Source organism: Eurosta solidaginis, chromosome 2 (assembly GCF_040869045.1).
Source record: "Eurosta solidaginis isolate ZX-2024a chromosome 2, ASM4086904v1, whole genome shotgun sequence".
NCBI lineage: Eukaryota > Metazoa > Arthropoda > Insecta > Diptera > Tephritidae > Eurosta > Eurosta solidaginis.
This window is the reverse complement of record NC_090320.1, coordinates 48,488,975-48,514,671: the sequence shown is the minus strand read 5'-3', so window position 1 is coordinate 48,514,671 and position 25,697 is coordinate 48,488,975. Positions and strand designations below refer to the sequence as shown.

The window sequence follows — 25,697 nt, the reverse complement described above, 5'->3', positions numbered from 1 at the left end:
ATAAAAAACCTTTCAAAATTAAGAAAAATAATTTTTTAATATTTGAATTTTTTGTTTTATTCAATTCACATTAGATAGACTAAATCAATTAATACTTAATCACTAGGTAAATTTACGTTTATATATAATTGACCTTTAATTTATTTTCAACTAAAAATACAATATAAATATTAACTCAACTTGTTAAAAATTAATATAAATTACAATTTGATATTAGTGAAACTTTGTTCGATGGCCGCACTAATTGTGTTCAATTAGCTGATACACGTTGGGCTTCAATCTTTCGCACAATACGCTTGACAGGACTATAGGATATATTAAGAAGGCTGATGTCGCGATAGTTAGCTCAGTTTGCAGGATTCCCTTTCTTGTGCACTAGGCAAAGAACACTTAGATTTCAATTGTCAGGCATGCACCCGTTCGGCCATACTTTGCATAGAAGTTGATGTATATGCCCGATCAACTCCTCGCAATCGCATTTGAAAAGCAGGTAATCCATCAGCGCCCGAGGTTGTCCATCTGGTTATTGCTATCGGGATGGGGGAACTTTAATTCCATCGCCATCGATTTCGCGCTCATCAGACACATAAACTGCACACATCCTTGAAGTACTTCTGTCCAGAGTAACCTGCAAGTAAAAGAAAAGTTAAAGGTTTAAACATTTGTTTCTTCGTTGTTGTTAAAGTTAAATAAAATTCTGTATTTAATTAGCGAGTCATGTTCATATTGTTTTATACAATTGTTTTTGTTATTGATATTAGAGAAAAATTACTAAGCTCTTAGAGCGCGCCTATATATATTCCACACAATTAGGATTAGAAAGCATATAGAATTAGTATGTACCTAAATGGTGAATAAAAGGAATAGCAACAAAAAGACAACCCTTAGATACCAATTGCAAAGCGAGCAGCGGGGCATTCATATGGCTGTGGTTAAAGGCATCTGTCTTTACACTAGTATGAATGTTGGAGATTCGAGTTCAACACTCAGCTCCCGAGAAGCTAGCTGATGAAGAAGTGAAATTCAGAAACATGTCCTAGTAACCATCGCCGTTTGTAAACTTTGCAATTTTTATCTAATATCAACGTTAAAAAAAATTTTTTTAGAAGACCTATAAATTCATAATCCTTAACCTAGATCATTCAATTTAATAAAACATGCAATTCGAAAGGCCTGATCAGATAAATTTCAGTTTTAAAGTTTTTTTTTAAAGAGGAACGATGGTAAGTAGCTCACTCGTTTCTTAAAATATGGAAATATTTACAAAACTGGAAATTGGGTTTAGGAGTGATATTAATCTAAAGATATTTAGGATGAGACATAAACTATATCGCTTTAAACCGGTTGCCAATTACTTAATTAATTAGCGCTTAACCGTTTAAACGTTTATGGCCGTACAACAAGGCGCGCCAGCCGCTTCTTCTTTCTGCCAACTGGGGCCAATTGGTCATAATAAGGAAGTTTAAAACTTTTTCCACCTGGTCCTTCCAGCGTACAGCTCTCCATTAAATCTTCTTCGGTACTCACCATCGCCAACGCGTAGAGGTCCTTAAATCTTTCGAAGAACTTTTCTCTTGATTGCCACGCCAAACATAATATCGACACTAGCTCCTCGCAATTACGGCTCATTGGAAGTCGATAGCTAGAAGAAGATTGTTAGGTCCGCTACTGTAGAGTTTATATATGAAACATTGACAGTCAAATTGGAGTGGAGTTGTTAATAAATTAAAAATAAGTTATTGTTTTAAGGCGTCACTGTGGTGTCATCTATATATTAATACGCACACCAAACATAATATCGACACTAGCTCCTCGCAATTACGGCTCATTGGAAGTCGATAGCTAGAAGAAGATTGTTAGGTCCGCTACTGTAGAGTTTATATATCAAACATTGACAGTCAAATTGGAGTGGAGTTGTTAATAAATTAAAAATAAGTTATTGTTTTAAGGCGTCACTGTGGTGTCATCTATATATTAATACGCTAACAATCAATTGACAGGCTGTTTCGCATACTTAGCATACGTAAAATCATATAAAAGTTATATGAATCGATTCGTATTGATCAGCCGCAGTGCATAGGCCTATTTTTGTTAACAAATATTACTCTATTTGTTTATAATTAATAGAAAACGTTTTCTGTAAATTCGAAAATCTGTGCAACTATCGAAATTGCCATCTGTAGGACGCATTATGTTCACAAACCCCCCTGAGTACATAGCTCCAAATTCTCAATTGTTCCGTTGCTCAAATGTTTCATCTCTACATATGTATATATTTGTACACGCCAAACGGTGAGAGAACTACTGCTTCGCTCATTTTCTGTTGAAATAAAATATTGTTTACCATTGTTTCCAATTACCTATATTGGTTTGTACCAAAATCTTTAAAAAATTGTACCAAAATAATTGTGTGCACACAAAAAACTTTAAAGAGAAGTAATAACTTAACCGGCCTATTTTTTTGGACAAATTTTACTTACACGTAAAAGCATAGGTCTTTATTTAACAGATTCTTTGTTTTTCATTTTAGGTGCTTTAAAAAAAAATGAAATCAGAAATAATGAGTCAACTTTTGTTCAAACTCACTAAATTTATTTATTTATAACAATTAATTGCAAATTTGACCCAAATTTTTTTTGCATTTCCAGATTTTATGCTCATTTTAGATATAGCACGTCTTATAGTGAACAAAAAATAAATAAATTTGCTACAAAGATATTACACTAAAATTTGTATATTGTCTTTTATGCCAATTTATTTTGATATTTCTTATTTTATTTTATTATATTATCTTTTATCGCGTTGTATATTGAATTTGCTACAAAGATATTACATTAAAATTCGTATATTGTCTTTTATGCTAATTTATTTTGATATTTCGTATTTTATTTTATTATATTATCCTTTATTTCAACTTAGTTTATTATTATTTAAATGCAACTTGATTGAATCGGAAAATTTCACGTTGTATGTTAAACGAAAAAAAACGACACAAAAACGTTTTCGATTTTAGGTCGAAATATTGCATAGGCAATATATTACCCACCATCTATATATTAATACGCTAACAAAATTTCCATACAATTAATTGACAGGCTGTTTCGCATACTTAGCATACGTAAAATCATATAAAAGTTATATGAATCGATTCGTATTGATCAGCCGCAGTGCATAGGCCTATTTTTGTTAGCAAATATTACTCTATTTGTTTATAATTAATAGAAAAAGTTTTTTGTAAATTCGAAAATCTGTGCAACTATCGAAATTTCCATCTGTAGGACGCATTATATTCACAAACCCCCCTGAGTACATAGCTCCAAATTCTCAATTGTTCCGTTGCTCAAATGTTTCATCTCTACATATGTATATATTTGTACACGCCAAACGGTGAGAGAACTACTGCTTCGCTCATTTTCTGTTGAAATAAAATATTGTTTCCCATTGTTTCCAATTACCTATATTGGTTTGTACCAAAATCTTTAAAAAATTGTACTAAAATAATTGTTAGCGCACAAAAAAACTTTAAAGAGAAGTAATAACTTAACCGGCCTATTTTTTTGGACAAATTTTACTTACACGTAAAAGCATAGGTCTTTATTTAACAGATTCTTTGTTTTTCATTTTAGGTGCTTTAAAAAAAATGAAATCAGAAATAATGAGTCAACTTTTGTTCAAACTCACTAAATTTATTTATTTATAACAATTAATTGCAAATTTGACCCAAATTTTTTTTGCATTTCCAGATTTTATGCTCATTTTAGATATAGCACGTCTTATAGTGAACAAAAAATAAATAAATTTGCTACAAATATATTACATTAAAATTTGTATATTGCCTTTTATGCTAATTTATTTTGATATTTCTTATTTTATTTTATTATATTATCTTTTATTTCAACTTAGTTTATTATTATTTAAATGCAACTTGATTGAATCAGAAAATTTCACGTTGTATATTAAACGAAAAACACGACCCAAAAACGTTTTCGATTTTAGGTCGAAATATTGCATAGGCAGTATATTACCCACTATATATATTTATTATTAGGCTAACTTTGTTTGATTATATGCCCATTAATCGGATGCTTAGATCCCATAATCCTAATTTGTTTATGTCGCTTAAAATTATGAAATCAATTGTATTTTAGTAAATATGTTTGCGTGAATAATTTCAATGTTTTTGTTTCTTTTTATTTTTTTATAATTTATTCTGCTTTGCTATATCTTAGTATTATATCGTTCACAGACGATATTTTATGGTAGATATGGTCATATATATTCATCTCCATTTCATGAATATAAATGTTTACAAATCTAATACAAATTAATTACGTACATAGATCTCAATGGGAATCCCAACATTAAATATCCGAATATTAGAATCTTCATATTTCCACAATGATAACATTAAAACCCGGAAAAAGGTCCAAGTGCACTTATTGCGTTTTTATATGGAACTGTTTATTCACATCACTTAATTTTTTCGCACTTTAAGTACTTTATTTTTTTTCTTTCATTTAAATTTTTTTTAGTAAACTCTGCCTTCTTTCTCATTACATAATTTTTTTATATTTTTATTTTTTATGAAGGTATCCTCTATTCTATTCGAAATTTTCGTTTTGTGTCACACTAATGTACATACTACATATGTATTTATACAAAATTAAACTCGGTAAAGCGCTAATTGCATACCTAACGGGTGGTGTGAAATAGGCTAAATTCCTTAAGCACATTTCTTCGTTTTTAACTAAAAGTTCGTGTTTTTGAATTATGACACTATTGAAGTAAATGGGCGATATATGTATGTATATGGGAGATATAGGCCTACTGGGGAACCGAGCACACAAAACTAACTTCGGTAGCGCCCCAACGGGGACCTCCCGGGTGGTGTGGAAAAACCTATTGTTCAATTTAATGTCAAGTAATTTCACCTTAATTCTATGTCAATTTCTTTTGATTTTACATATTTTTTATATTTTTGTTTAAGGAGCTCCATACCAAAAGGTTATAATTACATTTGAAAATTTTGTAGAAAATTTAAGAAAATACAATAAAAATTACAATGTCTTAATGAAAAATTTAAGTAAGTTAGACCAGTTTGCTATATTTCCGCTCACTGCTTAACTATTAACGCATTATTTCACTACCCCCAACACTGGATGCATAGACTGAGTTGAAAAAAATAAGAGTTGGTCGAATTTCGACCACAGGCGATACTAGTCATCATTAATTGGCGCTTAACCGTCTAAGCGATTTTAGCCGTTTCGTAACAAGTCACGTCAGCTATCTCTGTTTCGCGATAACTGATGCCAATTAGGAGTACCAATGCAGGTAAAGTCTTCCTTCACCTGCCTCTTCCAACTGAGTCGAAGTCTCCTTCTTCCTATGCTTTCAAGCTGCGGTGTCAACTGAGCATGTTCGTCCATTCGCATAAAATGACCTAGCCCGCCAACCATTTGGCTTTTTATTCGCTGCACTAGCGTCATAGCTGCGTAACGCTGATAGAGCTCATAATTTTATATCCTTCGATACTCGTCGTCAGCATCACAGATAGGACCATAAATCATCCGCAGAATTTCTCGAACACTCCATGAGACATCTAATCCTCTCTCGATACCGTCCACGATTCCTCGCCATACGTAAGCACAGGTATGATGAGCGACTTGAAGAGCGTAATTTTGTTCACCGAGAGATGTCTTTACTTTTCAATTGACTACTCAGTCCAGTGACACTTATTGGCAAGAGTTTTTGATTTCTACGCTGACATTGTTTTAGCTGTTAATGCTGGTTCCCAAATAGACGAAATCCTTTACAGTCTTGAATTTATATTCGTCAACAGTACCGTGGTTGCCAAGGCGCGAATGCCCCGATTCTTTCCTGAACGAAGCAAAGACTTCGTTTTGTCAACATTTACTGCTAGACCCATTTTTTTGCTTCTTTATCTAATCCCGAGAAGGCAAAACTCACCCCCAGCGGGTTAGGGGGCATAGAATCTCGTTCCCGAGATGGTTGGGCTGGTACCTTTATGATGCTTGTTACCGGAACGGCAAAGGACCATCAACATCGATAACACTCCCCAAGGCCTTCAGGGAGTGTCCTTATCGCTACAACAACAACAACAAGGTAAAACTCACGGCGCGTTTTTTAAGGCCAATAATATCAATGTCATCAGCATACGCCAGTAACTATACGCTCTTATAAAAGATTTAGTTCTGGTGCTAGAGTTATCTTCTCCAGCCTTGTCTGAGGCCTCGTTTGGTTTCAATGGCTCGGATAGGTCCTTCTTAATCCCTACGGAGCTGGTGGTTTTGCTCAACAAAGCGTTATTAGATTTGCAGGCAACTTAAATTCAGACATAGCAGCATACAAGACACACGTTTACCCGCTGTCAAAGGCTACTTTGAACTCGACAAAAATATGGTAAATGTCGATTCTCTTATAGTTGGTCTTCTACAAGATCTGGTGCATCGTGATGATCAGGTCGATCTAGTTCGGAAGCTGCACTAATAAGGTCCAATCAGTTTGTTGACTATGAGCTTCAGTCTTTCACACAGTACGCTTGATAGAAGCTTATATGCGATTAATATCAGGTTGATTGCGCGGTAATTGGCGCAGTTTACGCGATAGCCCTTCTTATGGATTGGGCACTGTGCTGTCAAATAATGATAAAGAAAGTATTTTCAAGCAAACCTACCCGTAGTTGCTCTGCAATGAACCCATTCATAATTTGCACGCAAAAACAAAATAGAAAGTTGTTTGTCCAGATGTTAACAGAAACATAAATATTTTACGCAGTCGATAATCGCAGTAAATATAAAATATGGACTTGAAAAAAGTGGGCGTATTTGAAAAAAAAAGAAAATCAAATATACTTAAATAAATATAAAATAATCGAATTAAAGTACATACAAATAAGTAATAAATGACACCACGCCTTTTTAGGAATTTTTAATTGTTATCATAAATCTTGACCTCAACCAGGCTGAGGTTTATGACTCAAGCATGCATCTGCTCCCGCAACTGAAAAAGAACTAAAGCAAACAATTAAGGAAGGCTAAGTTCGGGTGTAACCCAACATTACATACTCAGGTGAGAGCTTTGGAGACAAAATAAGGGAAATTCACCATGTAGGAAAATGAACCTAGGGTAACTCTGAAATGTGTTTGTATGACATGGGTATCAAATGGAAGGTATTAAAGAGTACTTTAAAAGGGAGTGGGCCATAGTTCTATAGGTGGACACCTTTTCGAGATATCGCCATAAAGGTGGACCAGGGGTGACTCTAGATTTTGTTCGTACGATATGGGTATCAAATGAAAGGTGTTAATGAGTATTTTAAAAGGGAGTGGACCTTAGTTCTATAGGCGGACGCCTTTTCGAGATATTGCCATAAAGGTGGGCCAGGGGTGACTCTATAATGTGTTTGTACAATATGGGTAGCGAATTAAATGTGTTAATGAGTATTTTAAAAGGGAATGGGCCTTAATTCTATAGGTGGATGCCTCTTCGAGATATCGCCATAAAGGTGGACCAGGGGTGACTCTAGAATGCGTTTGTACGATATGGGTGGCGAATTAAAGGTGTTAATGAGTATTTTAAAAGGGAGTGGACCTTTTGTTCTATAGGTGGGCGCCTTTTCGAGATATCGCCATAAAAGTGGACCAGGGGTGACTCTAGAATGTGTTTGTACTATATGGGTATCAAATTAAAGGTATTAATGAGGGGTTTAAATGGGAGTGGCCCTTAGTTTATATGTGAAGGCCTTTTCAAGATATCGACCAAAATGTGGACCAGGGTGACCCAGAACATCATCTGTCGGGTACCGCTAATTTATTTATTTATGTAATACCACGAACAGTGTTCCTGTCATGATTCCAAGGGCTTTTGATTTCGCCCTGGCAGAACTTTTCATTTTCGTCTACTTAATATGGTAGTTGTCACACCCATTTAACAAAGTTTTTTCTAAAGTTATATTTTGCGTCAAAAAACCAATCCAATCACCATGTCTCATCACTTTTTTCGTATTTGGTATATATTATGGGGTTTTCCCCATTTTTCGAAATTTGCGATATCGAAAAAGTGGGCGTGGTCATAGTCGGATTTCGCACATTTTTAATACCAAGATAAAGTGAGTTCAGGTAAGTACGTGAACTAAGTTTAGTAAAGATATGTCGATTTTTGCTCAAGTTATCGTGTTAACGGCCGAGCAGAAGGACAGACGGTCGCCTGTGTATAAAAACTGGGCGTGGCTTCAACCGATTTTGCCCCTTTTCACAGCAAACAATTATCGTCATAAAATCTATAATCCTACCAAATTTCACAAGGATTGGTAAATTTTTTTACGACTTATGGCATTAAAAGTATTCTAGACGAATTAAATGAAAAAGGGCGGAGCCACGCCCATTTTGAAATTTTCTTTTATTTTTGTATTTTGTTGCACCATATCATTACTGGACTTGAATGTTGGCATAATTTACTTATATACTGTAAATATTTAAATTTTTTGTTAAAATTTGACCTTTAATATTTTTTTTTTTAAGTGAGCGTGTTCGTCATCCGATTTTGCTAATTTTTATTTAGCACACATATAGTTATAGGAGTAACGTTCCTGCCAAATTTCATCATGATAACTTCAACGACTGCCAAATTACAGCTGGAAAAACTTTTAAATTACCTTCTTTTAAAAGTGGGCGGTGCCACGCCCATTTTCCAAAATTTTACTGATTTTCTATTCTGCGTCATAAGGTCAATTCCACCTACCAAGTTTCATCGCTTTATCCGTCTTTGGTAATGAATTATCGCACTGTTTCCGTTTTTTGAAATTTTCGATATCGAAAAAGTGGGCGTGGTTATAGTCCGATTTCGTTCATTTTAAATAAAGATCTGAAATGAGTGCCCAGGAATTTACATACCAAATTTAATTAAGATACCTCGAAATTTAATCAATTTATCTTGTTTAGGGACAGGCGGACGAACGGACATTGCTAAATGAATTTCTTTTTTCGTCCAGATCATTCTGATGTATAGAAGTCTACATCTATCTCGATTAGTTTATGCCGTTACGGATTGCCGTTATGCGAACGAAATTAATATACTCTGTGAGCTCTGCTCAGCTGAGTATAAAAATAAAAAAGTGCAAAACAAATTCAATAACCCAAAAGACCGTTAAACTCTTGAGACTTGCATGAAAGTAGCGGTTAATGATCGCATAAATTAAAATAAATTTCAAAATAAACATGAAGCCTTAGTTAAGATTGAAATAGCTCGAGAACAAGAATGATTGTAAAGTCGCGGTTCGATAGTAGTGATGGTGGTGGTCGTTGAGATACAATGAGCTCATTACAAAACTGCTCTTTAATTACAAAGTGAAGTTAAAAGTAAATAAAGCAAATAGCAATGCAAGAAGGAAACTAAAAAACTTAAATTGTTAAGCAAAGTATAATAAAAATCAAAATAATGACAAGAAATGCGCTTAACCCGTCATACGTAGATCCGACAAGAAGTCTAATAAAAACAAGTAAGAAAGTCTAAGTTCGGGTGAAACTGAACATTACATATCCAGCTGTGCACTTGAAACGTTGTTGTTGTCTACTTTGTGTAGTTTATACTGTTATAAGACTGCGGTCCTAGGTCTCGATCCTCAATACGTAATCCTTCCAAAGATTTTACTCCACTCAGCGCCACGTATGCTTGCCCTCCTCGAACTCCAAAGTATTTTGATGTCCTTCTATCGGACAGTATGTAGTATTTGTTCCAAATATGAACCAAATCGGACCACAAATACGATTTTTTTTAATATTTCGATCCATGCGTCACCTATCGGTGTTTTTTCTTATTTTTGCATTGTCATCTGGTTCTGAATTATATTCCAATCTTCAAACTTATAGCTTATCGGGAAGTTACTTAAATTTCAATAACAAAATTCTGTTCGGCCGGCCGCTACACAGAGTCAAGCTAAATAAAATCGTTTAAAAAAGGTCGCGCCCCTTTTCAAAATTTGTTTCAGTTTTGTTCATAGCTCAACCGTACCACTGCTGAGCGAGAATATCTGTCAAATGTAGTTACATATATTAGAGTTATTGCAAACTTTGTTAAGGTAAGGCCTTTAGAAAAAGTGGGTGTGATCTGTAACCGATTTTTTTATCTTCACTCAGTCTATACAATTTGGCCAGCGTCTCTGCTGAATTTCAACGTCATATCCTTAACGGCTTGTTAAACTTCCAAATTGTCTTCTTCCAGATGTGGGTGGTACCACGCCCATATTTCAAATGTTTTGCGTCCTAAAACCAATCCACCTACCCAATTTCATTAGCTTAGCGGTATTCGTTTTTGATTTATCTATATTTTACCATTTTCGATAACAAAAAAGTGGGCGTGGCCATCGTCTGATTTCGCTCATTTTCGATACCAATCTATTCTGGGTCCAGGTATGCCGGTATACTGGATTTGGTGAAGATATCTCAGTATTTGCTCAAGTTATCGTGTTAACGGATGGACAAACGGACGGGAAAGACGAACGGAAGGGAATGGCTTCAACAAATTTTTTTTCCGATACTGATGATTTATATACATATATGGAATCCTTTGTCTATCTCGTTTTCTTTAAACCTGTACAACCAACCGTTATCTAAACATTAAAATATCCGGTGTACAAGTACAGCCTGGTATAATCAACAACCGAATTGAAAATTTGAGCGGAAACAAAGTTTTTTAGTAAAGACTTCATTTCAATTAGAGTAGGTCAAGCGTAAAAACAATGTTAATTGTCTTTAATTAGAATTAGGGTTTCGAGTTGATGAATACATGAGAATAGTTTTGAATTATTTGATGTTTTGGAATGCACTTTTTAAACAGATGCCCAACAAACATCGAAGTTAGATGAGGACTAGACCTACCCCTATTCTCGAATCTCTAATACTAAAAAACGAATAGAGAATCAACCAAAATTACAGCTAATTATTAAATTAAGAAACATTTTAGTTCTCCAATCGATCTCTCATCGTTACCGACTCGATTACTAGTGGGGTTTTCTAAAAATTTTCTTGTGTCGCGATTACACTAATTTTCTAAAGTGTCTACATACAAATTATCTAAAGTTAAAGACTGTGCTTGCTGCGTGGATAGAAATGAAGCTGGAATTTAACACATACTTTCTGATTGCGACACTATTTCAAGAGTAATCTATCTCACAACGTCGTCCAGTGTTTTCACCTCGCGAAATCTAACGTTATTATCGATAAAATTGTCGGCAAACTTATTCACAACACACACAAAAGCAAATGTCAACCATATTGAACATCCACGCCGATGGCATTACGCTACCGACTGTCTAACATTCAAAAATACTGGGAGTGAAGTTCGATCAGGATCTTCATTATGGCGAGCATGCAATTGTAACTCAAGTCCAGAGTCGCAAAAAACTGTCAAGTTTCTTGCCGGCAGCACTTGGGGTAAAGACATAGAAACGCGCATAACTTCCTATAATAAAGCAATTGGCCGGCGGCTTGTATGCAAGGCTTCCCCAATATGGTGACCGATCCTTAAAGAAATACACTCAAAGAAACTGCATGCCTGTCAAAACAGAGGAGATGGAGGTCTTCTTATGTCTACAGAACAATATCCACACAGTGAGGCGAGAATGCTCCCCGTAAAGGAGAGAAAGAAGTGCTGAGCAAACAGTTTCTGCTGAATACACAGAAACCTGGCCATCCCAACAGACATCTGATTGAAGAGGTCCCGGCTCCTATGAACTAAGGAAACAAACTTCGTAAGATTTCCGGCACTTAAGAAGTCAGCTGTGTGAACAAAAGAACCAAAAAAGGGCCACAGAGAAATAAAATAAACCACACAAGGTGCGATAACCTCCGAAGGATTTGAGGCCTAGCTTCTCTTACAGTTTGCGTTGTATTCCTTTAAATTTTTACTACAAATTGGTGGTACGGGACCTACATGTTTTACGTCGACTCCGAACAGGATCTGCAAGGCAGATGAGTTTTCACTGAGAAGCGGAGAGTTTTCTCATTGAAAAAAAAATTGCTTCTAAATTTTTGATGTTGCTTCGCCCGGGTATTGAACCCAGGATCTTCGTTGCGGTAGGCGGAAAACGCTTCCACCACACCACGGTGGTCAACAGGGCATCAGAGACATCGGATTACTATGTCTCCAATCCCCCGGTAGACCCTGTTCTCAAAGGCAAACACCCTGAACTCGAAGTTGGAGAAAGCAGCCTCAGCGATACAGGTGGCACTTTAGCTCAACTTCGATCTGGAAACTGTAATAGGTACAACTCTTTCTTATCCAGAAACAGCTACGACATACCCAATGTCTTTCTTACATGATACTAACCATATTTTCAATTCCTATGTGGAACGGAAGCCTCTTACGTCCGTTAGAGGATATTGATCACAGTTTTCACTGAGAAGGTTTCATGGCACAAATGCACTCGGAGTGCTTGCTAAATCACTACCGAGGGGCGACCCCGTTTAGAATTAACCTAGGATCTTCGAAGTGGTAGGTAGAGCCCGCTACCACCACACCATCACGGCCGGATCAACAGAGTGCTCGTTATAAAAATGGCATCCCATCAAGGATCGTATAAGACGAAACGGTCCCTAAACTGGAATGAATAACGTACTATTTAAAAAATTTCTTTAAAAAAATCTATATTCAAATCGTTTTTTTGGGGCCCGGCTTAGAACCTTCCTATCTCGATGATTATTCAATACAGCGATCAAACAAATTTAGAATTGAGACTTTTATCAAGCGTTGAGTTAATGATAATTTTTTTAAACTGTTGATGTACAAACATCATTTTACTAACTGTATGGGGAATCCAGAACGTAAGCGGAAGGAAAAGCGTAGTCTTTCCGTAAGCGCAGTATTTGGATGTGGTTTGCTATATGGAGAATATTGAATGTAGGCGTAGTGTGTGGGATTGATATGCTGCTTGGGGTAATACAGAATATAAACGGAAGTGTATCACTACATGGTAGCGTATGGCTTCTGTCTAGCTATAATGATGAACTGTATGAGCTTTACGCAGATATAACAATACTGCAGGGGAAAAAATTCAAAGGCTTTGCTGGCTAGGTCATATTATGCGAATAGACGAAGACGCTCCGGCCAAGAAAGTATTTCGGTAGACACCGCATTTTGGTAGCAGAGGAAGGGACGACCACCACTGAGTTGGTAGAGGCGGGTGGAGCCAGACTAGACCTCGCTTGGTGCTCCCAATTGGCGTCAATTATCACGAAACAGGGGTAGCTGGCGTGACTTGTTACAAAACGGCCAACATCGCTTAGACGGTTAAGCGACAATCAATGATGGTGATGAGTTATCGTTTTTTTTATAGAAGAGTTATCGATTTATTTTCTGAAAAGTATCAAATATTGATCGAAATTTAATCGGTTTGCCACTAGAGTGTTACCAATTTGTTATCGGTGTGTTATCGCAAAGTTATCAAGTTGACATCCAAACGTTATCGAAAGTTATCGATATATGCTATAAAAAAGTCATCAATTTGTTATCGAATTTTCATCGGAGAGTAACCAATTTGTTAATGGCATGTTATCGATTTGATATCAAAAGCTATCAATTTATTTTGATGAACCTGTCGTTTTGTAAGCGAAACGTTGTCGTGTGTTATGGACGATTCATCGGTTTGAAAAAGATAGCTATAAGCCTTTAATATATGTATATAAAATCGATGACACATCTGTAACCCGTCCTGTTACCGCCCCTCCGGTTCAGATGCTCGGGCATAGATGCCAAAGTGGACTGACATACCAGCGCTTTAAACATTTATAATAAAATCTGTGTTGCAAGCCCATCTTGCGAATTTACCCAAATTTGCATATTTCATCAATTGAAATTGATTAAAATTTTTCTACACAAAAAATATTAATCAACGTCTATTAAATCTGTTAAATACTATTAACAAAGTGCAAAAATGCAACTATAATTCATTGAACTCGCCTACGCGTCTCGTTCGACAAAAAACCTTCACAATTTGCATAGCTTTTTCATACTGTGATTGTTGTTGTTATTCTGGAAAAAAAGTATAATATTATATATGTAGAAATATTAAAAATGAAATGAAAAGCAATAAAGTGAGTGAAAAAAACTTGAAAACTCCCATCATGTTGCCTTGCTTCGTTCTTTGTGCATTGAAGCGTAAAAACTCGAATTACAGGCGCAAGCTTAAGGATGATGAGACACAACAAAGACAACAAGATTTCAAGAAGAATTCGCTCGTAGGTCTACCACGACGCGCACTGTATTATGTTGATCATTCAACCCCTGGCTTCGTATCTACAATGGACTTGGTACGCAGCTTGGGAGTTCAACCTAGTTCAAATGGGGGAAATCTTATCTGGCGGCTGTGCAATGTCTGCGTTGCTTACAAAAGCCGTAGAAATAAAGGAAAAAGCAGAAACCAAAACTTTATATGCAAGTGCGCAATCTAGTGCAGGATTTGTTCATACGACTCGGTATGTGAGGGGCTAGCGAGGCACTCCCATGTGATCTGTTTTGCTTTAGTTTTATATATATATTTTTTGCTTTAAAATTTCTTGTTTATTTTATGAATTTCTATTTTTTTTTGTTTTGCTCGTTTCAAAACCAGCTGTTGCAGCTGATTTGCCTTTGTTGCAACACAACACTCACTATCTTTGGTAGCGTTCGTTATGTGTCAGCGTCACTGTCACTATGTACTACTACTGGAGTAGCCAGTTACAAAATTATTCATACAAGAATATGTACGTATGTATTTATCACATAATCAAATACGCATAAAGGTTTTTTATACCCAGCTGTACTTGTACACAGGGTATTATAACTTTGATTGGATAACGGTTGGTTGTACAGGTATAAAGGAATCGAGATAGATATAGACTTCTATATACCAAATCATCAATATCGAAAAAAAATTTTTATTGAGCCATGTCCGTCCGTATGTTCGTCCGTTCGTCTGTCCGTTAACACGATAACTTGAGTAAATATTGAGATATCTTCACCAAATTTGCTACACGAGTTTATCTAGACCCAGAATAGATTGGTATTGAAAATGAGCGAAATCGGATGATAACAATGCCCATGTTTCATATATATAACACTAGAAGACCGGGCAGACGTTGTGCTGCCCTAAATTTGGCCTCCCTGCATACATTTTAATAAACTTTTTCCGTCTGACTCTGCCCTTCCCCCTCTTCACTTTTTCCTAATCCTTTTATTCACTCCTCCCTCCGTCTTTTTCGCTTCATATATCTCCATCTTCGTCTCATTCTATCTCTTTCTCAATCTCCTTCTCTCTTTTCTCTTCTCTCAATTGCCTGTCTCAGAGGGTGGCATGTATTTTATTCCAGTCCCAGTCCCAGTCCCACTCCGAGTCTCAGTCCCAGTCCTAGTCCTAATCCCAGTCCCAGTCCATCTCTGGATAATAAACTACTCTGTACTAAAGCACTCATCAACAGCTTCCATTTGATATCCATATTGCATAAACACTATCTAGGCATTCACTGGCCCACATTTTGGCCTATATCTCGAGACCCTAGTCACCCAGGGGTATGAAAATTACCCTCTACTAAAGCACTCATCAACAGCTTTCATTTTTTATCCATATTCCATAAACACATTCTAGAAGTACTCGGGTCTACGTTTCGGCTTATTTCTCGAGACCCTGTACGTCGATCGCAACGAAACCTATGTAGTAACCACCGCGTGAGGTTTACGCAAATTGTGTGAAAGTTTGAACAAAATCGACCGACGCATCTCTTCAAACGTGGCGACCAACTAACACATATTTTAGCCTTTGTTTTTATATATATATGGACTTTTTTTCACACTTCACTATAATATTAAAACGTAATGCAGATTTTCGTTGCTTTTGGAATGGAACAACTAAAGACTATCCTGAATTAAAAAAAAAATTTCATAGTACCTCTAAATCGCGGGCCCCCTCAGAAACTCCGGGCCCGGGGCTGATCTCCCCCCCCCCCCCCCCCCCCTCCCTTCACGGCGGGCCTGGTGATGTGCTATACTTGATAGCATTCGCTATAATATTTTTTATTGCTAAGCATGTTGTTTAATTAAACACCAACCAATTACACGGAAGTATTTCCGCACCACCTGAAAATGAGAGTGCCGGTGCGTATACGTAACATTTTATTATAACGTATAAACAAATAAAAAATTTGCAATAAAATAATATTGCGACTATAAACTGAGATACGACCTATCCTACATTTCAAGTTAGATCGAACTACATACAGGATACAAAACAAATTCAAAATCGGTTCAGTAGTTTAGGAGTCCATCGGAAACAAACATAGTGGCACGTGAGTTTTATATATTAAGATTTTGGAAAACACAAAAAACCTGATTATTTAGTAAATAATACACCTACAATGTTGAAATTGGACGTATGGACTGATATTGAGACTCGTGATAACATTTTTTTAAATGGGCGTGGCACTGCCCACTTGTGATAAAATCAATTTTACAAATATTATTACTCATAAATCAAAAATCGTTAAACCTATCGTAACAAAATTCGGCCGAGAGGTTGCCTTCACTATAAGGAATGCTTTGAAGAAAAATTTACGAAATCGGTTAAGGACCCCGCTCACTTTTATATAAAAGATTTTTAAAAGGGTCGTGGACGAATTAAATAAGCTATATCTTTGCAAAAAACAGCTTTATATCAATGGTATTTCATTTCCCAAGGTGATTTATAACAATAAATAGAAAAACTTCAAATTTAAAGAAATGCGCGTGACTAAGCAATTTTCTATGTTTCGGTAGCCATAACCCGAATAAAAATTAGTTCAGAATAGAACCATATGTATATGTATTATTGCGCAGCGTTGCAACACTATTAAGCACACAAAACAAACAACAGCAGCATTTCAAGTGTACAGCTGGGTATGTAATGTTCGGTTTCACCCGAACTTAGACTTCCTTACTTGTTTTTTGTAATTTTTCTGCACATGCTTCCAAGTTTGTTTGTTTGTTTGTCAGTTGCTGTATTTAAAATTTATTGCAATTTCTGTTTCATTTTATTTGTGATTGTTTTTTTGTTGTTGTATTGTATTTTTCACTGTCCCGTATGTCATTCCACTATGCACTTTATGCTACATTTTAATGACACTTTATTTCTGCGTGTTGCCCATACAATAGACTCGCACGTTTGCACATGTGCATACTTCTGTGCGCTTACAGCTGTGGTCAGCGAAATAGGGCTTATGCGCTTAACTAACAACAAAGCTGTGTTTTTCTAGATGCATATACATATGCACTTAATCTCTAGCTCAATGGATTGGCATGGCGAACTGAACTACCATCTCACGCAGATATTGAGTGGATATGGCAGTTTCAAAGAGTATTGATGGAAGCGTAGGATAGAGGAAGATTCTCTTTGCCCAATGTGTACCACGGAGTTAGAAAACGCAGAACACGTCATGTTCCACTGTCCCCGTTTTCACGAGGAAAGACTTACCTTGCATAGAGTTTTTGGGGAGGAACCTACCACGAGAAAATTAGTATCGCAAATGTGCAACAGGAAGGAATGCGCCACTGCTGTGAGCAAAATAGCATTTATAGTCATGACACGCCTGATTGATGCTGAGAGGGAACGCAGAGAAATGCGCAGGCTAAGCATTTGCGATTAAATCGAAACTCAGAGCGAATAGAGGGAACCTGGACGCAGAGACAACAGTAGGCTCTTAAAAAAAATGATATATGAAGTAATGCGAAAGTGGCACCGTGGTGGGCGACGGTTCCAAAACGGGGCTGTTTTTTTAGGCTACGAACACACGATTGCTGCGACGGCAGCAATTATGGTGCATTAGTCATTTTTCAGCTCTCCCGCAAAAAAACAAAAAAAGGTGCGTCTCCGTATTAAGCAAAACCCCTTTTGCTATATACTTTACTTTTCGTGCTTGGACTAGGGCAACTTTTTCGATATTTTCACACTAGGAAATCTGAGTGTTAATTTTGTCTTCGATATATGAAGCTAAATCGTTTCATCTTTCTTGAGACATAGTCGATCTTAAACACTTCTTGATAACCTCGCTTTTCGAAAAGTTCGCTCCCACTGACAACAATTACATCACACATAACATTTTGCTAGACAAGGAAGTCAAGAGCCTTCAATGGAAATTTCATTTCTGCATAAAATTCCAACCCGTTTATATTTGATCAGGTATATTGCTGGGATCAGTGCCAATCTTCCGATATTTCGATAGGAAAAAAGTGACTTCTTAGTTTATTATTGAAGCAATTGCTATTGTGGAGAAGAAGAAAACACGCTTCTTTTCGTGAAATTTCAACTGCTCACACGTGTCTTACCCCGCAGTCAGGGCAGTGTCCGCCAACAAAATAAAAAAATAGTTTTTGATCTCGATCTTTCTGCATATTCATTTTCTCTCTGTTGTTGTGTTAACAGTGCAAATTGTAATCAAAGTTCTCTAAAGGGAGTCCTAGGAAACTGGCAGCTTTAACAGGGGCGGACCTTGGGGAGATTGGTGTTAGATGTGTAGGTTCCACATTACAATTCAAAAGATGGATGGTGCCATATGGGGACACATCGCATGCAGGACATACATTGCGTATGTCGGGGTTGATTTTGCACAAGTAAGAGTTTAACCTGTTACAGTATCCAGACCGTCAGTATCCTCTCCCCACGATTCTATGTACCGAAGCGACTCGGGACTTTTTCCCGACCAAGGGCTGTCATTTCAGTGTAACCCCATTTAATTGGTTCGCCCCTTCATTTTCCCTCTCGTAGCGGTACACTTTCTTTGCGATTTTGCAAGCTGAGTTTCAAGATTTCCCAAGATTGACTTGCATAAACCTCAATTAGAATGATATTTCATCAGTATATGTGACCCGGCCTATGAAAAGGTGGCTTATGACTCAAAAAGGAAATTGCGAGAAACAGCTGTTAAAGATAAACAATGCATTTCTTCAGTTTCTTAGTAGTTTTCCTTTTTTTTTAGTCATAAGCGACCTTTTCATAGGCCGGGTCACATATGTTTCTTTATCCATCAAATTTTATGGGATATCCGTCCATGCCGTGATTCAATCGCAATCAAACATGCGTCCATACGTCTTGTGTGGTTGCTAGTTAATTAAAGACTAAAACACTACCATAATAATCTTACCAACACAGCCACAATTTAAATTTTGGTGAGCACTCCTCTAATACAATAAAAGCAATTAGCAGCATCTCCGATCAATATAAACACTGCTACTTTGTACCTATTAAGTTGTCCAAATGTCTAAGAGTATGTGCGTGCCACTAAATAACAAACCCATCTATCGAATTCGCCTCCCAATTGCAATTAACTACATTTATTTGTAGTCACTGAGCCAGTTAACCAGCAACGCCTCGTCTAGTTTGGATTTTTTTACTTGCCTCAGCTCGAATTGCAACAAATTGCCTACATTAAGTTCATTTTCTTGCCTTATTGGCGTTGTCACTTCACTGCTCTCGACTTTATTTCCCCTCTTACTTGCTCACAACTTGATTGGTTTAATTTACATACAAGTCTTTAAAACAAATACAATTACAAAGATGTAGTAATTTATTTTATATTTTTATGCAACCAATTGAATTGATCTGATTTTATTGGCTTTTATTTGGTATTTAATGCAGCTGTTATTATGGTTTTATTGACTAAAAGGATTAACTCTTGTGATTATTGTTTGTTATAACAAACGTAGCCCTGTTGTTCTAGAAGTGGCAAGATACCCCCTTCTCATGACCCTTTTACCATCCCTATATGATGCCTGTTCGGTGTATATTTCTCAAGGCATTTCATTTACAATATTGGTCATTTTGAGATAAAGTATACCGCAAAGCCTGCATTATGTGGCAGGACGCCCATGTTGTAAGAGCAAGGGTTGCAGGACGCCACCTCCAATGACATGCCAATGTTAGAAGGCCATATAATGTGTGTAGAGGGCAGTTTTGTCCCTGCTACAACGGTCATACAAATACTCATGCCAAGTGGCTGAACTACAGGGCGGTTTTAAAATATTGATAGCGGTTCTTCCGAAGTGCCTTTTCCCACAGTTCGGAGCCATACAATAACGTGGATAGGATGATGTCCATCAGCAGCTTCACATTGCTTTCTCTTGTTCTTCCGATGCTTGCCATAAGCCTGCCTATTAACGATACCTGTTTAAATAACTTCTTAGTTGCCTGTTAAATTTGCGCTAAGTAAGTTTGTCGAGAGTCTAACATAACGCCTAAATAGTTGATTATCTTCTTTAATGTAAAATTTGCAACTTTTAGCAAAATGCGCTTTTTTGTAAGGAGTAGGTGTCATCTTTGTGTTTCTGCTTCCATTTAGAGCCTTCTGTGTTATTCTTCTCTGTTTCAGGCTTTAATGACTGCGGTAATGCCCTCAGCTTACCCGACTAAGAACGTATCGCCGGGCATTTCCAAATTGAAAATTCCATCATAGCTTACCTAACCGAGAATTCATTCCTGAGCTACTCAGTAACTTTTATAGTTCACATACTCTCTTAAATTTGGTATATAGGGCTGCGATCACTAAGATAGCTCTTGATGACGCACTGGAGATAACAAAGGACTTGGAAACGCTTCTCCAAAGCAGCTCAACTAGCACGTCTAGAGTTGCAAAAAGGACAACTCTATTGGGTTAAGCATTACTTCGCTGTGCTGATTCTAGGCTAGTTGGGACCTCTTCAATTGCTTCTGCGAAATGTGGTTTTATAGCCCGAAGGGGGCTTTGGTTTTTCTAACATGCATTGTGCAATCTGAAACTTTTTACGGGAACTATATTTGAAACAGAATGCGGTAATCATATTTTTCTTCCGCAATTCGTTCCATACCCAACCGACCGGTTACCAAAAGGCAACGAAAGTTAGAAAAACTCTCTCTTCGTTCCAACTCCCAACCGATCGGTTACCAAAAGGCAACGAATGTTAGAAAAACTCTCGACCAACAAATAATATTATTCGAAACAATTTCAACCTAGTGGAGGAGGAGCCACACAATCGTGTTACACTGTCTCAACCGCAACCCTTGATACTGTTACTTAACTTAATAGGACCGGCGTTTGACATTGGACACGTAGTGTGCTCGAATAATTTTACATAAGCAATCGAGTCCCAAAAGACTCACTTGGTATTACTCTATCATAATCTGGACGATTCTAGGACAGCACTGCAGAAGAAAGATTGTCCCATCGGTTTAACAGCTACAACTTGTCGATGAAAATTATTTAAAAATGTACTGAAATATTTTTTTTCTCGTTGCACAGTGTTCAAATCGCTATAGAGAATCTGACGAAGAAACGGGCAATGACATCTATGGGACGAACTTTAAGTTAGCAATGGGAAATCAGGCCATAATCCATATAATAGAAGTTTGCGGTAGATAATATCTACAGAGGGGATAATCCTCGGGAAGTATCCTCATTATATCCGACAGCCAGGCGGCCTTACATGCCTTGTAGTCTTACACAATTACTTCTAAGCTAGTGGATGCATGATTAGGAGTCCCAAATGATCTGGCAGCCAAAAAAAGTTTTTTTAGGATGGGTTTCTGGACATCAGGGATATGAAGGTAATAAACATGCAGACTTCCTAGCAAAGCAAGGTGCTATGGCAGCATTTTATGGCCCAGAGTCCTACTATGGAATCGCAAAGGCGCACACTAGGGAAACCATAAGTAACTTGGAAACAAAGCAGTGCAGACAACACTGTATTGAATGCCTGGGGCAAACTCATTAATTTAAGCAAAGGGGACTCAAGAACTCTCACTTGGTACTATATGGGACACTGAAGTCCACGATATTACCTAAGTGCCCAGCGGGTTTTTTTTTTCCTTTGGTCCCCAGGCGTTTACTACGCTTCGGGAAAATTTATTACCATGTTCATGTTCGTATCTTAACAATAATTACATATGAGTACAATAATAATAACAGAATTAGTTATTTATGTATTTATTTTTTTCCTTCAATAGGACAATTGTTGTAAGCTCTGCATACTGGTTTATGGTTTGAATGATAATAACGCCTGCGAATGGATACAGGCTGACATGTTAAACATGAATATTTATATACATTCGTGCCCAGCGGGTTAGGGGGCTTAGAATATACCCGCGGCAGGTATGCCTGTCGTAAGAGGCGACTAAAATATCAAAGTGTTGCCAGCGCAAAATATAGCTTCTCCAACCCAATTGTCAACTTCACCTACCCTTGACGAATCCCATTATTTTGACAAAATACAATGCTATATTATTTGTTCAATTATGAGTAAATTGTCTTTTTGGTGAATTTCGTTGATATGGTGAATTGTTTTCGTGACTTTCGTTTATTGAATACCGAAATCATCTCAAGTCACAAAAATTGTCTCTAAAGGAAAATCTCTAATTTAGAGACTTGAGATGAGACTGAATTACAGAATTCAGCCGTAAATGTGCTCTTGTCTGTTAATAGTATAGAGATTTAGATGCATATTCTGCCAGTCACGCTTTAAGTAAAATATATAAGTACGTCATACTACTGTGTTGTCAGAAGGGCTGCGCCAAATGCCATTTACAATACTTTGTATTAATTTTTTCCCTCCTTCTTGTATCAGATCCTCCCACTTCCGTTGCACATTTTCCTATAGCCAAGTTCTATATTAAGAACAGAAATATATTTTATTACAATTCCCACATTTCAATCACTTTTACTTTCATTGCGCGCATCATCATCGTCTTTAGCGGTCGTCATTGGTGACTCAATGTGAATCAACTCAGCTTTTGCAACTCACGATGTCTGTTACCCTCAAAGTTATGGAAGCGCTCTGGAATCGTTACTCATATACAGTGTTGTCAACAGTAAATATTACACCGTCCTCACTAGGGCGGGTCGATTTAAAAATCGCTCATTGCTCTGTGAAAATCGTATTCTAGGGATCAAAATAAGAAACTTTGCCGAAGGAGCCATACCTCTAAAACGAATTCTGATGTCCCCCCCCCCCCCCCCCCCCCAGGTCGGTCATACATTTGGAATCGATTGGAGCACTCTAAATGGCCGACCCCCACTAACTTTGGAGGCCCGACCCACCGATGCCAGTGGCACACCCCCTGGAACCCCCCTGGGGGTTCACCAAACAAACATTTCAAAAAATCGCCGATTTTTTCATGTAAAGTGCAAAACCTCCAAAGTTAGTGGGGTCGGTCATACATTTGGACTCGATTGGAGCACTCTAAATGGGTCAAAGTGGGATTTTTCAAAATTTACTCCACCTTGGGGGGGGGGGGGGACATCAGAATTCGTTTTAGAGGTATGGTTCCTTCGGAAAAGTTTCTTATTTTGATCCCTAGAATATGATTTTCACAGAGCAATGGGCGATTTTTTGCCTCCGCACAAATCAAACCGCCCTAGTCCTCACGTATCGACGAGACCAGACAATGGGTTCTGAACAAAACAAACAAAAAAAGCTAACATGCGTACATCAATCATATGGCTGTCATTATCTAATCCTTCGGTGCATTGCAGTTTTAAATTTTCTGTTCTTTTTGGTTATATTTATGTTCTTGACTGATCTGTGCGTGTTCGAGTGCTACGCAGACAACGTTGTCATATCTCCTGAGGCGATACAAAAAAGACTTGCGTGTGAAATAGCTTACAAGCTTACAATTGTTGTAATGTGCTTGAACATATTTATTTTTGTTTATTATGCTTTAATTTATAAAGTTGTAGCCATTTACTTCTATTTTCTTTTCTTATTTTAGTTATTCTCATGATAATATCAATGATGTGGCTATTTTTCATAAGGATTAAGGCTTCGGGGCAGCTTGAGTGTAGGCCATACGGCCATAGCAGTAAAGCGCCATATAATATATGGCGAACGGACTACAAGGTCCTGCGCCCGAGCTTCGAAAGACAGCTTGGGACTACAAAAGAGCCCGAGGGTTGGCGCAAGGATGCAGAAATGGCAGAACATACTATACACGTGTATACCAATGGTCATGCCAGGTCACTATAGTAAACATCAGCACAAAGTTGTAGCCGTGAGGAAAGCAACAGAAGTTCTGGAGGAAGCGTGCTTAAGTGTCCTGAAGTGCAAAGAAGCATTGGAGAGACTTCGCTCAGGCTGGACCATACATTTATATTGGCTTTCCGTTCATTTAGGGATAGAAGATAACGAAAATACCGATGAGTTAGCAAAGCAGAATGCAGCACTCCCTGAATCGATGGTAGACGTCCCAATTCGCTTGACAGAAATCAGAAATAGACAGGAGTTGTACATGATCCATCAAGCAGGAAATGCGTAGACAGTAGCGCGGGGAAGAAAAATTTCTAAGATCATGTGCAGATCCTACGACATCAGACTCAGAAAGTTGCTCATATCTCTAAAGAGAGTAGACTTAGGGCTTTCGATGGGCTTGCTTACTGGACACTACATTCTGCCGTCACATGCTTCTAAGTATCAGTAATAGCAGATGTAGGAAGTTCGTGTCCTGCGCTCGCCATGTCAACATTGCAGCTACTAAGGGCTGCAGAGTTGCCGGCACTCGAGGTAGCTGCTATTAAGTTAGGTCCTTGAAAACTTCTATTGTTCCGCCTACCATACCGAAAATCTTGTGTTCAAGTCCCGCACAAATAAACATCAACAATTTAGAAACAATTTGTTTCAATTAGTTTGTCTAAGCAGAGCCGCGCCTCTGCAATGATTTGGCACACACTCCGAGGGTGTTTCTGCTATGGAAAGCTTCTCAGTGAAAACTCATCTATTGTCAGGCTAAGATACCAGCTATTTATTAGGAGTGATACAGCTATCAGATCTAGAAGGAGCAATTTGCATAGGTTCTGATTTTTGATATGAATTTTTAGTTCGGTCGTCAAAGAAACTTCTGGTAACACTATTCGCTCATTCAGTCTATGTGAGGCCCTCACAGACCGGTCAGTTCAACCTAACCTCAACTAATCAAACATCCAAAAATGCCATTAAAAATAAATGAACAATCTCGAAGATGCATACATTTTCAGAAAAATTACATATATTCAATATTTTTTTTTTTAAATCCCAAAATTATTGGCGTCCATTGCCACTATAGTACAAAATTCAAATGAACAATAGATAGATTTTTGAAAGAGCTACCCAAGTACCAACAAACTATTTTTAAAATACAGTTTATTTAAGTAATAATTTCCAACATTTCAGAAACAGAAATTTATTACTTCCCGATGAGGATCGCATTGATCGCATTTGGCTGGCTCCTGCTTGGTTAGCGCATCCAAATGAAATAGAAATTAAAAATGCAATCAACCGAGAATTAATGTGCATAACATAAGTGTGAATTTCCAAAAATATATCAATACCCAATTTTGCAATTAAAAAGAATCGTTTTTGAAATTTCTCACTTTTAAACTTGCTTCGAAAGTTTATGTAAACCATTCGCTTAATTGATGCACGAGAAATGCCATAAGAAAGCCATTTAAATATAAAGTAATATTTTTGCATTTTACAGTTACTACAGCTGTTTGCAGTAAGCGTGAAGGCACTTCGTTAATTTTTATGTAATCGATATGTATGTCTAAAAAAAAATGAAATGTATTTCGGTACTTGCGCAGTAGGTGAAGGAGCATTTAGCAAGGGTGCCCACGCAATGGCTCTTTTTGTGCTCCGTATGGCTCCCAACAACGTCACTTTGGCTCCGGCTAGCTCGCAAG

At 37.2% G+C, this 25,697-nt stretch overlaps 1 protein-coding gene across 2 annotated transcripts in view; it reads right to left on the bottom strand.

The window, feature by feature from the left end:
- Positions 1-223: 223 nt before the first annotated feature.
- Positions 224-25,697, bottom strand: part of LOC137239687 (uncharacterized) — a 568,632-nt gene continuing 543,158 nt past the window's right edge. The window contains exon 4 of one of the 2 annotated variants that reach the window (XM_067765259.1): positions 224-628. In XM_067765259.1, the coding sequence (XP_067621360.1) occupies positions 530-628 (99 nt within the window). In that variant the 3' untranslated portion in view covers positions 224-529. The remainder of the gene's footprint in view (positions 629-25,697) is intronic. The other variant, XR_010949453.1, reaches the window with a different exon arrangement.